General features: G+C 41.0%; 1 protein-coding gene across 1 annotated transcript in view; it reads left to right on the top strand.

Moving 5' to 3' along the window:
- The window catches only part of LOC125765722 (putative odorant-binding protein A10), a 53493-nt gene extending 49082 nt beyond the window's left edge, over positions 1 to 4411 (top strand). Inside the window, exon 2 of the mRNA XM_049431155.1 lies at positions 2679 to 4411. Coding sequence (XP_049287112.1) covers positions 2679 to 2821 — 143 coding nt within the window. The 3' untranslated portion in view covers positions 2822 to 4411. The remainder of the gene's footprint in view (positions 1 to 2678) is intronic.
- Positions 4412 to 12760: the final 8349 nt, after the last annotated feature.

Raw genomic sequence — 12760 nt, forward strand, 5'->3', positions numbered from 1 at the left:
TTCTGCTTTCACGGTGAATCAGGTTCTGCTTGGGGGGTAGGGATTTGCTACCGACAGTATCCTTCCACGGGGTGCTAAAGCCAATTGGATCTTTATTTCCATTCCGTGTGGATTTTGCTTCGTTTTTTATATGCGCTTACTTCGGGGAAAAATATGTGATCGTGTAAGTGCACGAATGGGAGCGTTTGATTTTGCTTGCTTTAAAAATTTAGCTCGTCGTTTTTTTCTCTCTCTCTCTCTCTCTCTCTCTCTCTCTCTTTTCGATCGAGATTTTATACTATTGGATCATCAAACGGTAAGAGGGATGTATATTACATCAATCTTCTTATACCGTTTCAACGAGATATTTGTTGAGCATTTTGGTGTGCTATAAATTTTTCGATTCTTTTAACTACCTATATTTTAAAGATTTGAAGATAGAAATGTATTCTTACAAAACCAAATGTTGATATTGTATAGCTTAGTAAGCCTCAACTAATTTTTTATATCCACCAGTTCCAAGGACTTCATCAAATAAGGAAAATTCAAAGTGTTCATTCAGTGCATTACTATTAGTTCAACGATTGAAATATTCACTATCAATTGTTTTTTTAAGTAAACACGAATATAAATGAGATGTTTCGAATACTTATTTTATCATTTCTATAGCAAAAACACTATAAATACTTCCAAAAGCTCATCTTCCAAAAACGGTATTTTTTGTTACTTTAAGAACAAATAAGTGTAGTTCAACATTTCCGGAGATTTGAGTTCTACATCTCTAGCTACATTTTGGAAATTTATTTTGAATTAACAACCCAGTACACACATGATACCTGTATGTGACAGGAAGTGGAGTTCATTCGAAGGTTGCTCAACTTTAACCGGCCACCTTCGTAGCACGCTTCACCTCCCCCAAAGCATTTGCGCTTGATTAGCTCTTCGTGGTTGAGTCGTATAATTCACCCGACACTTTTGGTACGGTTCGTGGGAAATGGAAAATCAATTATACAGACATTTCACCCAGTAATCCAACCGCTAATTAACGTGTTTCCTCCGAAAACACCCCAGCAAGATTCGTGTAGTTTGATTATGAACTGTACCACCGGCCCAAAACACCGCAAAACCCGCATTCGCAGCTGGTGGTTGGTGTTGTGAACCGTCAAACAGTGCGCCACCATCAGTGCTCATTTGCATGGCCAGGCTAAGGCTATAATTTACCGGTGAGTCTATTATGTGAAGCATCGCAATGCAGAATCGGTATAAATTATTCGTCTATTCGCCGTAAAATGGTTCCGATCGTGTTCCTGACGATGACTGACAAGGATGTGTGGGTATTTTAAAGGCGTCTTTCAAAATGTAGGTATGCCTACATTAGCCAATGAAGCGTCTCTTTTGAGGAAAAAATGTCCGGCATTAAGCAAAACGCTAGGTTCATTTTACGCCCATCGTGTCAGTCAACCCTTCAAACATGGCCCAGCACAAACGAAATATTGACTTCGACTCACTCCCGAAATTAACGATCACAGATCACACGGTGAAAGTTTTTCTACCCCTCCCCTCATACACATCCAACGAAGTGAAGAAGCTGCACAAGCATAGAAACATGAATATCCTTCCATTTCAGTGCCAGCTTTCCGTACTAGTTACTCTTTATCTCCTACTCAACGAAACTCTATTATATAAGCTCGACAGCAGTCGTGCTGTGAAGAGAGATATCGCCTCCGTATTTCATCCTTCGTAACCTCCTCAAATCCCGTTCCAGTTCGGTAAGCAGTTGGTGGTCGAAAATTGGGAAACGAGACCGAGTAAACTAAGCGCCTTGTTGTTAAACAAAGTCTACTTCCACCGAATCTCAAAACAGAAGCTTTCGCATCCGTGGCCGCTCGGAAATTCAGGTACCAGGTAATGAATGTGTCTACCCAACAAAATCCATGAAGCGCTGAGCGTACGTACCACGTTTCGGAGCTTTATATACACAACGACGGCAACGAAGGAGAAAAAAAACCAAGAGTTGTAAGAGTTGCAGTGAGGTTTTACCCCATGCGGGGGGAGGTTTTGTGCATCGCACCGGTACAAAAATGGGGGTAACAAGGGGATGTAACAAGGTTGGAATGTTTATCAAAGCTTCCCCCAGCTTTCGTACTGATGCTCATTAAAGTGTGAGTCAAACATCGTGTGGGAGCTCTAACAACCTACTTCATGGCCTGCCAACATGCTTCAAAACTTTGCGACCGACCTGGTTCATGGGCTTTCGCCGCTTATTTATTTGGCACTCGTAAGTTTTGAGCTTGTGTAAGACACTGTACTATTAGTACACTCAATTGTGTATGGTGAAGCCACGAAAGACAACAACATGTCGCAATGTCTTTTTTTGGAACGGAAGTTAAGAAGACAAGTAGCGTACAAGATGGCTGTTTAGAACGTTTTTGGTTAGCTGGATCGTACAAGTTCAAGCGTGACTGTTGATTAAACTTTCCATACCTTCCTTCGGATAGGTAATTGAACTCGAACGAACTCACGAAATTGTTTGTTGCCATTCTTGAATCAATATTAAATCACAAGTACATCAAAGCTTGAGAACCTCAGCTTCCCTAGCAATGTATGCAGTTATGCAAACATAATTTCAAAATTTATTACATTTCATTTGACTTACCGGTTATTCTTCATTGTGTCTTTTTCCGCTTTTCCCTTTCTAGCCGCCCTACCGGAGGTGATACAGCGCAACTGTCGGAACTGCTCACCCCAGCAGGCACAAAACGCCCAAAAGCTGACGAACTTCCTGCAGACCCGCTATCCGGAGGTGTGGGCAATGTTGATACGCAAGTACGGTGCCGTTTAAGAAAGAAAAAAAATCCACCTCTCCCCAGCATCCACCATCATTTGCAACTCGCGTAACGCGGACTCCATTCCACCGATCGAGAGCGTCGAATGGAGTGCTGCCGAACACAACAATGGAAGAACATCGTGTGCGCCGCCATGATTGCACCATCATCGCCCGGTATCATCAAATCGGTATCCTCGTGCCGGCAAGTGGGAAGTACATTCTAACGCTAAAAAAACCGATTCACCCCTCCGAAATCTTTTTGCCGCCATACATATCTGAGCCGGTTTGAGTACAGCATATCAGCGAAACATGCTTATTGCCGTCCAAGCATGTATAATTTAACGTTCAACCACATACACAAAGCATGCCGGCAAATGGAACAGGGAAGCGAAGGATCCGCGGACTGTTGTCTTCTTCGGTTGTCGCTGTGGACGCTTTTTTTCCCATTCGCTCAAATGCTCCGTGACAGGCTCGGGTTCGCATACCACCCGGAAGCTGACAGTGGAAAAGTTTTATCGTTTCGATTGCGACACCTTTTTTTTGGGATCGTTTCTTTTCCCCGCTGCATACATGCAGCCATACACTATTTTTATCGCATAAAGACACAATTTTCCATTCACGGATTTGGTTCGACTCGTGTAGTTCGTGTTTTGTTGCTTTTATTTATTTTCTTCTCCAATTTAAACTGACTTTATTTTGTTTTTCACAGCACAAAATTTCACTTGCCACAACATCGCGTGCCATGTTTTGCTTTTAGCTTCTCGGCAGTGGAAGCTGTCTTGTCGTGCTGTCACCATGGTGACGGTTTCGCAAAAGAAGCTTAACGCGAACGCGTGGTAGTGTTGTGTCTGTTTCGCCTCTGTCGCTTCGCAACTTCTTGTTTGACATCTGCTAAATGTGTGTTTGTACGACGACAAACAGTAACGGCATGATGCATAATCGGATTATGGCCAGCTCGTGCTACACGCACCGCCATCTAGCATGGCAGCGGTCGCCATACTTGCGCTTGGTACATCATTTTCTTCCCATCAAAACAGGCTTCGCCGGCATAGACGTTGCCATTGCGTTGGGAGCTTAATCGAGCGTTGACGAATGCGGAAATGGAAACGTTCCAGGATGATGGTTGTTGAATTGGTGAAACAGTAACAAACTCCACTGGTATATTACTATTGTGCGAACTCATACTAATAATAATAAAAAATAATAATGCTATGTGATAGAACCATATCCCGTTCATATCTCCCCTTTCTGGAAAACCGCCGTGTGGAAAAAAAAATGTAGCTACAAAAATTGGATATTTTGCATGATTGAAAAATTATATCATAAAAATCCCCCAGAAACAAGTAAACAAATAATGCATGACGGTTAAAGAGGTAAATATTAACTAGAGTCTAGCTTTCCATAGCTCCATGTGAATATGATTGTTTTCCCCCTGCATCACGTTGTGAAGTTTTACACGAGGAATGAACACAATAATCCGGATGCACACACAGAAGAAGGAAAAAAAGACAATTGAACAGAATTTCTGTATACATACTCCCTGTGTTAGGTTAGTTTGGAGAAATAAAGAAGAAAATTGAAGTAAAAATGAAAAGAAATCATAAATGATCTTCTATTCCATTTTTTCTTTTAAGGGGTTGAAAGAAAATTATCTTGTTTTTGGTAGAGTTCCAAAATGTAGTTTCAAAAAAGGTAAGAGAGATTCGATTAAAAGCTTTCCTTTTTTTGTACGGTGGACTCCAAACAGCACGTGGATTAAAAAAAACTAGAGTTGAACTCGAACCAACCGTTTTGGGTGCTTCACACGTTAACGACGCGACTGTCTGACCAAGTCATCTTTATTACACAAAAAATGGAGCTGCTTCGTCAGCGATTTTCATCGCTTCAGCAAAAATGGCACGCTCAGAAACGTGCTTCCGAATGTAATGCAAACCATAAACACTTCATCTTTCGAATTTTGAACGCGAAATTAAAAACCTTGAAATAGCCCTTAAGGGCGTAAAACTGAATAAATAAAACTCAAGGACAATATAAATTAATTTCAAGACCATCTCTGTAGCTTCGAAAACATATCTCCAGCTTAATATTATAAAAGTCTTATATAGACACATCTCAATTTTATTGCCCGTTGCTCTCTAACCTCAATTTATGCTCAATTTGTGAAATCCAATAATATGTTGGCGAAAATAAAAAATAAGAAAAAAACCTTAAAAGGATCACATTCACTTTTTGGCCACTCGGTACCGTAAATCGGCTTAATGGCTACATGATTCAGTGGCTTTACTTTCATTGGTTGTTTCTCCCTTAAGCCAATCGAAGGGACGAAGGGCAACAGTAGCAGCAACAAAACACCCTTAACAAGATCGTCTCAACTACACGGCATAGCAACGGGATTGTACAATCCCATATTCGTACGCCTTCGAGCGTGGTAGAGAATACAAAACGCTTATCGAATGTCACATGCTGTGGGATGGACGTGTGGGGTCACGAGGTTGTGGGGTGGAGCGAAAAAAAATATCCCGCCGGAACTGTTTCCCATACATCTTACTGCTCAAACCCATGTGCCTAGCAGGTTTACGCGACCCAATGAAAGCCCAAAACCCCCGAATGGTTGTTGCGTAGCAATGCGCGACATAAATATGACAAAAAAAAGGGGAAGCAAAAATAGGAAACGAATTTTCTAAGAATACACAGCCAACAGAAACACAACACGGTCACCTACCCGAAGGATACACCTCCTGGTTCCATGGAAGGATCCATCCCCATGCCGTCATCTGCAGTAAATTTATTATTACTTTTATTATCAGCGCGGTACGTTTGGGACACTCGGATTTTTCGGATGTTTTGCCCGTTTGCCATTGCCAGGGATCCTGGGAATGAACGTCTTTGAAAGCAGCGAACCGAAATACTCAACATTCATAACTGCCAAAGAATTCTATACCGACCGAAGGAAAGGAAAGCACCCTCTGTTGAGCTTATTGTAAGGGAGGATAGAAGTTCGCCACGATTAAGAGGGACAAGAAAGGCGGTATAGAAGGAAGAGGAAATATTGATTGAAATCATCGACCAAGACCGTAAAATTGCTGACACCAACGAAAGGTGCGTATGTGCCTTCATCGTTAATAAATTTCTCTTGTCCCACTCGGCACTTCGTTATATGTGCTGCTAAGGTATTTATTTGTAACGATCGCTTCTTTCTCCTTTGAAGATATATGAATTGCCTTCCGAAATACCTCTCGTTCTTTGTTCAATTGGTGAGAAAATTATATCCGTTTCTGATTTTCTGCTCCTTCCCCTACCAAGACAGTCACGCTTGGCTAGTGGGGTTGGAATGCTTTTGCTTAGGAAAGCACATTTTCCCACACGGCTATAAGGATGGGATAAAATTCTGCCAACGTTGAAACGTCCGATAATGATGACGATCAAACGACTCACGTCTCTTAGCAAGAGTATTGAAAGGGACGAGAAGACATAACACAGCTGGAATGTTTCAAATGAAAAACGATTGAAAAAGCGTTAAGCTTTTAAGAAACCAAGGAAATGCTCGTTCTACCATTCACAAAAACCGTTTTATCCCTACCGATCCTTAGGGTGAGATTTCATTTGTATCCCCTTCTTCGTGTTCACAGTGTTTTGTGTGTATGTGTGTGCGTTCCTGGTTCGGCAAAGGATTATCGACCATGTTTTGGCATCCGTTCCAAAAGTTTAGATCTTTTTTTTATTATTTGACAAAAACACAATTTAATCTCATTTTCTTCGGCTCTGGTTTGTGTTGCCTTAAAACGCTCGACGAAATTCAGGGAATGTCCATTATGGAGAGGAAAGCGTTTCGGTACGTTCGACAAAAATTTCACCAAAAACACGAACCATCTTAGATATAAATATTAAAAGATATTCACTTGTTTGTTGTCTCTGTGCCGAGTCTCTCTTTGAACGACATTGTCCAGGAAGGGTTCCAGCGAGGATGTAAGATTTCTCCTTCACAACACTCAGAGATCCGGAAGGTAGCCAACCTCACCGTAAAAGGTTGCGTACATAAAACATTTTACTATCGCAAACAGAAATACAGGTACCGTGTCCTGGTTTGCCTTTTTTGGGGCGTTCAAGCGAGCCACACTAATTGAAATTAATACTCCACCGTAGCAAAGGGGAAGAAACTTCATCGGCTCAGGCAACCGTTCACAAGCACGCACGTCCTGCAAAAAAGCTATCAAATGACAAACGCTCTACGTTGAGGCGTACACCAGCATATGTGTGGATATATGCAGGTTAATCAAATTTATCCAACCAGCCTTTCACCGGGCAACAAAGTTTTTTGTCCATACCCAAAACGATATACGAAAACCCGACGTGGAAACTCGAAGATCTACCTACCAAAACCTTTCTGCCCATTAACCATCGTGGGCTATAAATTCGGCATAATTTACAGCTCGCCTGTACGCACTCGTGATGTACTTTCACACGACTCGAACTAGCATGGCGTGTGTGATTTAACTGTTATGGCCATTGGTAATGGTTCCAGGTTGACTTCGGATGTACATTTATGGATGCACGTTTGTGCCATTAAAAGAGGATGAGATTTTTTTGATGAATAAAAGCAAACGATAAATAAATTTTTGAATTAAATATGTATGTTGAACGTGTTGTTTGGGGACACGAGTCATCGGAACGAAAAGATCTAAGAACCAGCATCGATTCTGATTGCTACGTGGTTTGTTTATGAATACATCGTCCTTTCATCTGACAAGAAAAAAGAAATCTAATTGCATTTAGGTGAGGCATGGAGACAACGGAGTGCAAAAGTAAGTTAGAACTGAGGGAGCTTGTCCATACAGTCGTTGTAAGCAAACTGCAAGCACAACATAGCTATGGTAAGTCTTAATTAAGTGAATTGTGTATTAAAAACAGAAAAGTTGAATGAAACAGATACTCAAATCAATTTTAGCCTCAAATCAGTAACTCCTAATGTGTCTTTCTATTGTTTCTCTTATTATGATAGCACAAATGTTTTCCTTTAAGCTATGTATCCTCTTCAAAACAACTCTAAAGATTTCTTATCATTACACAAGATACCTTTCCTCGAAAACTGAGTTTGTGTAACATAATTCATTTCATTATTCATGTTACACCATTAACAACCGGTCAACCTTCCTTCGCCGACGCTATTATCATTATCCGGGAAAGCTTTCACCATCGAGATACCGAAAACCGAAAATCAGTTCCAGCGCAACAAGCCTCATTACCTCAAGGCTACATTTATCTTCCATTGCCTCGGGGGGAGTTTTTTTTACCACCAAGTATCTTTGGTGATCAAATTGCTCGCTGACTTCCACCGCTCCACCCGAAGCCATTCCGCGAACGGCACTTACCCCCTTACCTTCATCCGGAAGTGACATCAACCAAATGCTGTGCAGTAAATCTTGCCGTCCGATGCTTTTCGCTTCGGTGGATACAATCAACAATTTATAGCTCCCAGTTGGCTGCCGGAACAAATCGAACCGAACGGCTAAACGAAAACGGAACCCCAAATAAAAATGCGAACCATTTCGATCAAACGCGGAAATTGGAACAAACCGAATGTTCTGTGTTTTCGTCGCGGAATGCACCTCAATTTCGATCATGAAAGGTAGAAAAGTGAAAGGGAAAACGAATAGCAAAGTGACAAGGAATCGAAATTGAAATATCTACAATTTACACCGGTGGCATCGTCCTTGGACGGTTTTCGCTTCACAAACATCGAACGCCTTAAGTCGTAAACAGTCGCCGGATGGCTTTTCGGTTCTCTCCAAAGGGCCCAGAGCAATTGACGACCACAAACCAGTACCCACAGAAGAAAAAACTTGGCAAAACCTCAACTCTCTCTCTTTCTCCCTCTGTCACTCTCTGGTGCTATAGTACTCAAGTTTGAAGTGTTGCTAATAAAGAATACTTCAAGCATGGAATGGTAGAAAGAACCGGTCCCGACACCGGGTTTTTGGTGTACGATAAAGTTTATCCCTTTCAAGAGCCTTCTTCGGGGTTTGAAACCACTCACTGCATTGGGAAACACACAGCAAAATATATGTATTCAAGCATTCACAAGTGCCATACCACAAGTAACGAGCGGCTGTTATAGTTTTTGGAGGTGTCAGCCTTGTACTTGGTTTGCTGAAGCACCTCTGGCCAAAAACCCTTACATTCTTCCACACCGCCATCGGCTAAGCACCAGTGCAAATACAAACATATTGACACTGATGCATATTTAATCAATGTATGGGAAAACCATACTCGTCCTCGTCTAAAATTCGCTTTAGGGCTCCCCTTGACTAGACCATTCCGACGGGTTCTATTTACGTAAAATGACGCTCGGTACAACTATATCTCACCAGGCTGTCCAAGTGTCCTGCACAACGTGCGGAGGTTAGGAAGGTACAGCAAAAGGAAGGAAAGAACAAACATCGAAACAGTAGCAAAACTCTGTCGAAATGGTTGAGCTCGGTGGGCAGTGAAGTGATTGGTACCGTCTGTCAGAAGCTGCCAGCAAATCCAAATGGCAACTTAATGAGAACGATCAACATGCTTCTTGCAAGCATATGGCTCGAGGCAATGCGTAGCAATGCAGAGTTTTCACGAAGTTGTAATAGTGTGAAATAATGGACATTAAAACATTTGTAAAAGCTTTTGGGTTTTGTATTCGTTATTTCAGCAGTATTTCTCTTAAAGGTCTTTTTTCGTAAAAAGCACCGAAATTATATTTTAATAGCATCATTTTATTACTGCTACCCCCTTCCAATTACACCTATTAATTACTTTTTCACATCATCATCAGCTAACTGAGTGCGTTGACGTAAAGATCGCTACTCGTTAACGATGCTTAACAGGACCACCAACGTACGTATGCGAATCAATAGCCGTTAAAAAGGTGCTGCTTTAGAAAGCACTCAACAAATACAACCGACACCTTTACGACCCGAACAACACGGGAGGAAACTGTTGAAAATAATGGCAGTCTTACTCGAACCGTGGCCTGTCTCATTTTTTCTCCTTTCAGCCAACATTGAACGAAGCTCAGAAAAAGAAACATGAAACGCTCACCGCTCGCTAGGCTTTTAATTGGATTTTCTTCGTATTTTTAGAGTGTCAAGACGACGAGGTGAACTAGACTGCAGCAACACCGGAACACCGGAGTGTGTTGGCGCATGATCTTTGAGGAATATTTTCATCTTCATTAATCACGATTAATTAAACAGCTCAGCTGCTTAATGTTGAACCGTGCATTTTTACTTTACTTACAACGATACCGGCCTTTGAGCTTTGAGCGAAAGGTGCTTGGTACCAGGTAAGGCAAAAGTACCAGGCGTCTCCATCGTGAAACAAATATTCACCAGGCGTCTCCATCGTGAACACACGCAAGCAGTTTGGAAGCTACGAATTCGGTAGCGGTTCCGCGTATATTCCGGCAAAGGAAGGCAATTAAAATTTCTTAAATTACTTTTCCTCCCATCATCATCAGCATTATGCTCGTTCGTCGTAAGATGCTGCATGAGTCTTTTTTTTTGCTACACTTTCCTGTACACTTTATGCTTTTGCACGAGCTCGCAACTAATTGTACTAATCTTTACTCATTTGTTTTCTACTTTGCTTCGCCCGGCAGCCAAATTGTTCACTAATGAGTCTGCTTGCGATACCGGGACCGGTAGTTTGTTTATGGGTACGGGGATTTTTTATCGCACTCATTATTTATTTCCTGATCCCCTTGCTAGCTTAAACGGGCTACGAGGGAATGAATATTGTCCACCAACGAGGATCCTGTTTCGTTCGTTTTTTTTTATTTACACATTCTTGCTACTCAGCTGTGGACACACCCGGTTTCCAGCTTTAAGGCCATTTATTCAGGTGTACCTTCCAATTTCCATTTTGTAGATGCAGTTTTGGGAATGGTACGTTCAAGCATAAAATTAACATTAATTAGGCATTACTTTTTCCGCCTCTCTCACTCGCTACCCCCTACTACCATTAGGAAAAGGTGAAAGAATCACAAAACACAACAATGGTATGGAAATTTGTTGTTGTGTGTTATGCAATCGTGCAATGATGAATAAACAATGGCGTCCCTCATACATGCAACATGAAACACTTTGCATATTAATTCGAAGAATTGTTAATGGACCCAATTAAAGGTGCGGCAAACAATTTAATTACTATCGGACAGCTTTTGGAAAATTGATGAAGCGATGTAGAACTTTGTGGAAGCCACGCTCTCACACTGTTTATAACATAAATCTATTATTTTGTCCTTCTACAAAGTTATAATATAAGAAAAATAAATACTGTTCATCAATAAATATTCCTATAATTCGGGTAATATCTCTCGCCCTCATCCATTTCTTTCCTAAAGTACCATTATTCGCCTCAGAAATAATTGAAATTCATAACAAGACGCTTTGATAAAGGAACGTAAAAATTAGGCGAAACAAATTTCAATTTTATAAAACCACAGTACATTCTTCCGCTTTATTTCTCTTTATTCGTTGTGAAGAAAAATAAATGTTCTCCATAGAACATATCAAATGCTTCTCACGTTTTACTATAACTTCTTCCCAATCGATCGTTCGAACAAATGGAGCGAACGTCGGATAGGAACGTTTACTTAAAGGATGGAAGAAACGCTCTTTCTTCGTTAGCTAAATTGTTTCGTCAAATAAAAAAGCACATTATTTGTAGCGGAACAACATCGGCTTGTTGTAACTTTTCTTTTTGAGTTGGTTTTGCTCCTTCTACGTAAGGTGTTAAAATCTATTTCTGATCTTAGACATCAACTATCTATGTATACACTTTGTAATAGTTCAAAAATATGTTTCATACCTCATATAAATACGTATAAACTCAAATGTGTTTCTGTAACAATTGTTTACAAGGACACCATTTTTTTTTTTTGTTTTTTTTTAACAAAAACAAATCGCTATCGCAGCACAATGTAACTGCGCAATCAAGCTTCTGTCGTTGCAAGAGCTCAAACGTTTAGTTTGTCCTGTCGTCACGCAACGGAATCAGTTGCAAATTCACTGTACAATCCTGAAGAACCCAACGGCAATGTCGTCCTTTAGTGTGCTGCTTCAGATCGAACATTCGTTTAAGAGAAGTGTGTGATTCGCAGCACTACATTTACTCGACAACAGTCGGCGTACCAACAGCAAATGCTTCCCAACAGAAACCCTTCAACAGCAGACTGCCGTACTGTTGCTACGGTTATTCCATGTTCAGGGCGTTCATTTCACTACTAAAGAGGAGTTCGCTTGCAAAACATCGCATTCCATTGGGTGAAAAACAAAACATTCCCACTACATCATTCATTCGCTGGGTAAATCTACCTGTTTTTCCACCATGTTTTCGCGCTCCGTTACAACCGTTGTTTGTGTGCCGCACAATGAAACCTACAGCAAACACGTGTATGTTACGACTACCAGAACTGCACATGACATTTACTGCTACTACAGCCTCACTTACGGAATACGCCCATTGCAAGGGTGGAGAGAAAAAAATCACGTTCCAAATAAAAGGTTGGCGTTGGTAAATCTAGTGCCTTATCCGAATGGGAAAAAAAATCAACAGAGAAACGAAATTGAACGGAATGTGGATAAAATCAACAGAACGATTCCGTTTTATAACAAGCACAAGTTCAACAAGAAATGCGCTTCCGATTGCATTTGCAGACAAAATCAACATGCATTGTAACGCTCCCGGCAGAAAACTCCTCAACTCTGGTAGCGATTGCATCCGGAAACATCCGGAAGCAGAACCGGTAAGCAAGCAACGAAGATATCTCACAGCAGTCGAAACTGCTGGAAGCAGAAATGATGGTGGTTTTGATGCATTCTTTTTTTCAACTTCAATTTCTAAACATTCCACAAAATGTAAAAGTAAGAGCAAAGCAAACATTCATCTTCGTTCCGAGCACGATCAAATTGCTAAAAT

The sequence above is a fragment of the Anopheles funestus genome, chromosome 2RL, assembly GCF_943734845.2.
Source record: "Anopheles funestus chromosome 2RL, idAnoFuneDA-416_04, whole genome shotgun sequence".
In the NCBI taxonomy this organism is placed as follows: Eukaryota; Metazoa; Arthropoda; class Insecta; order Diptera; family Culicidae; genus Anopheles; species Anopheles funestus.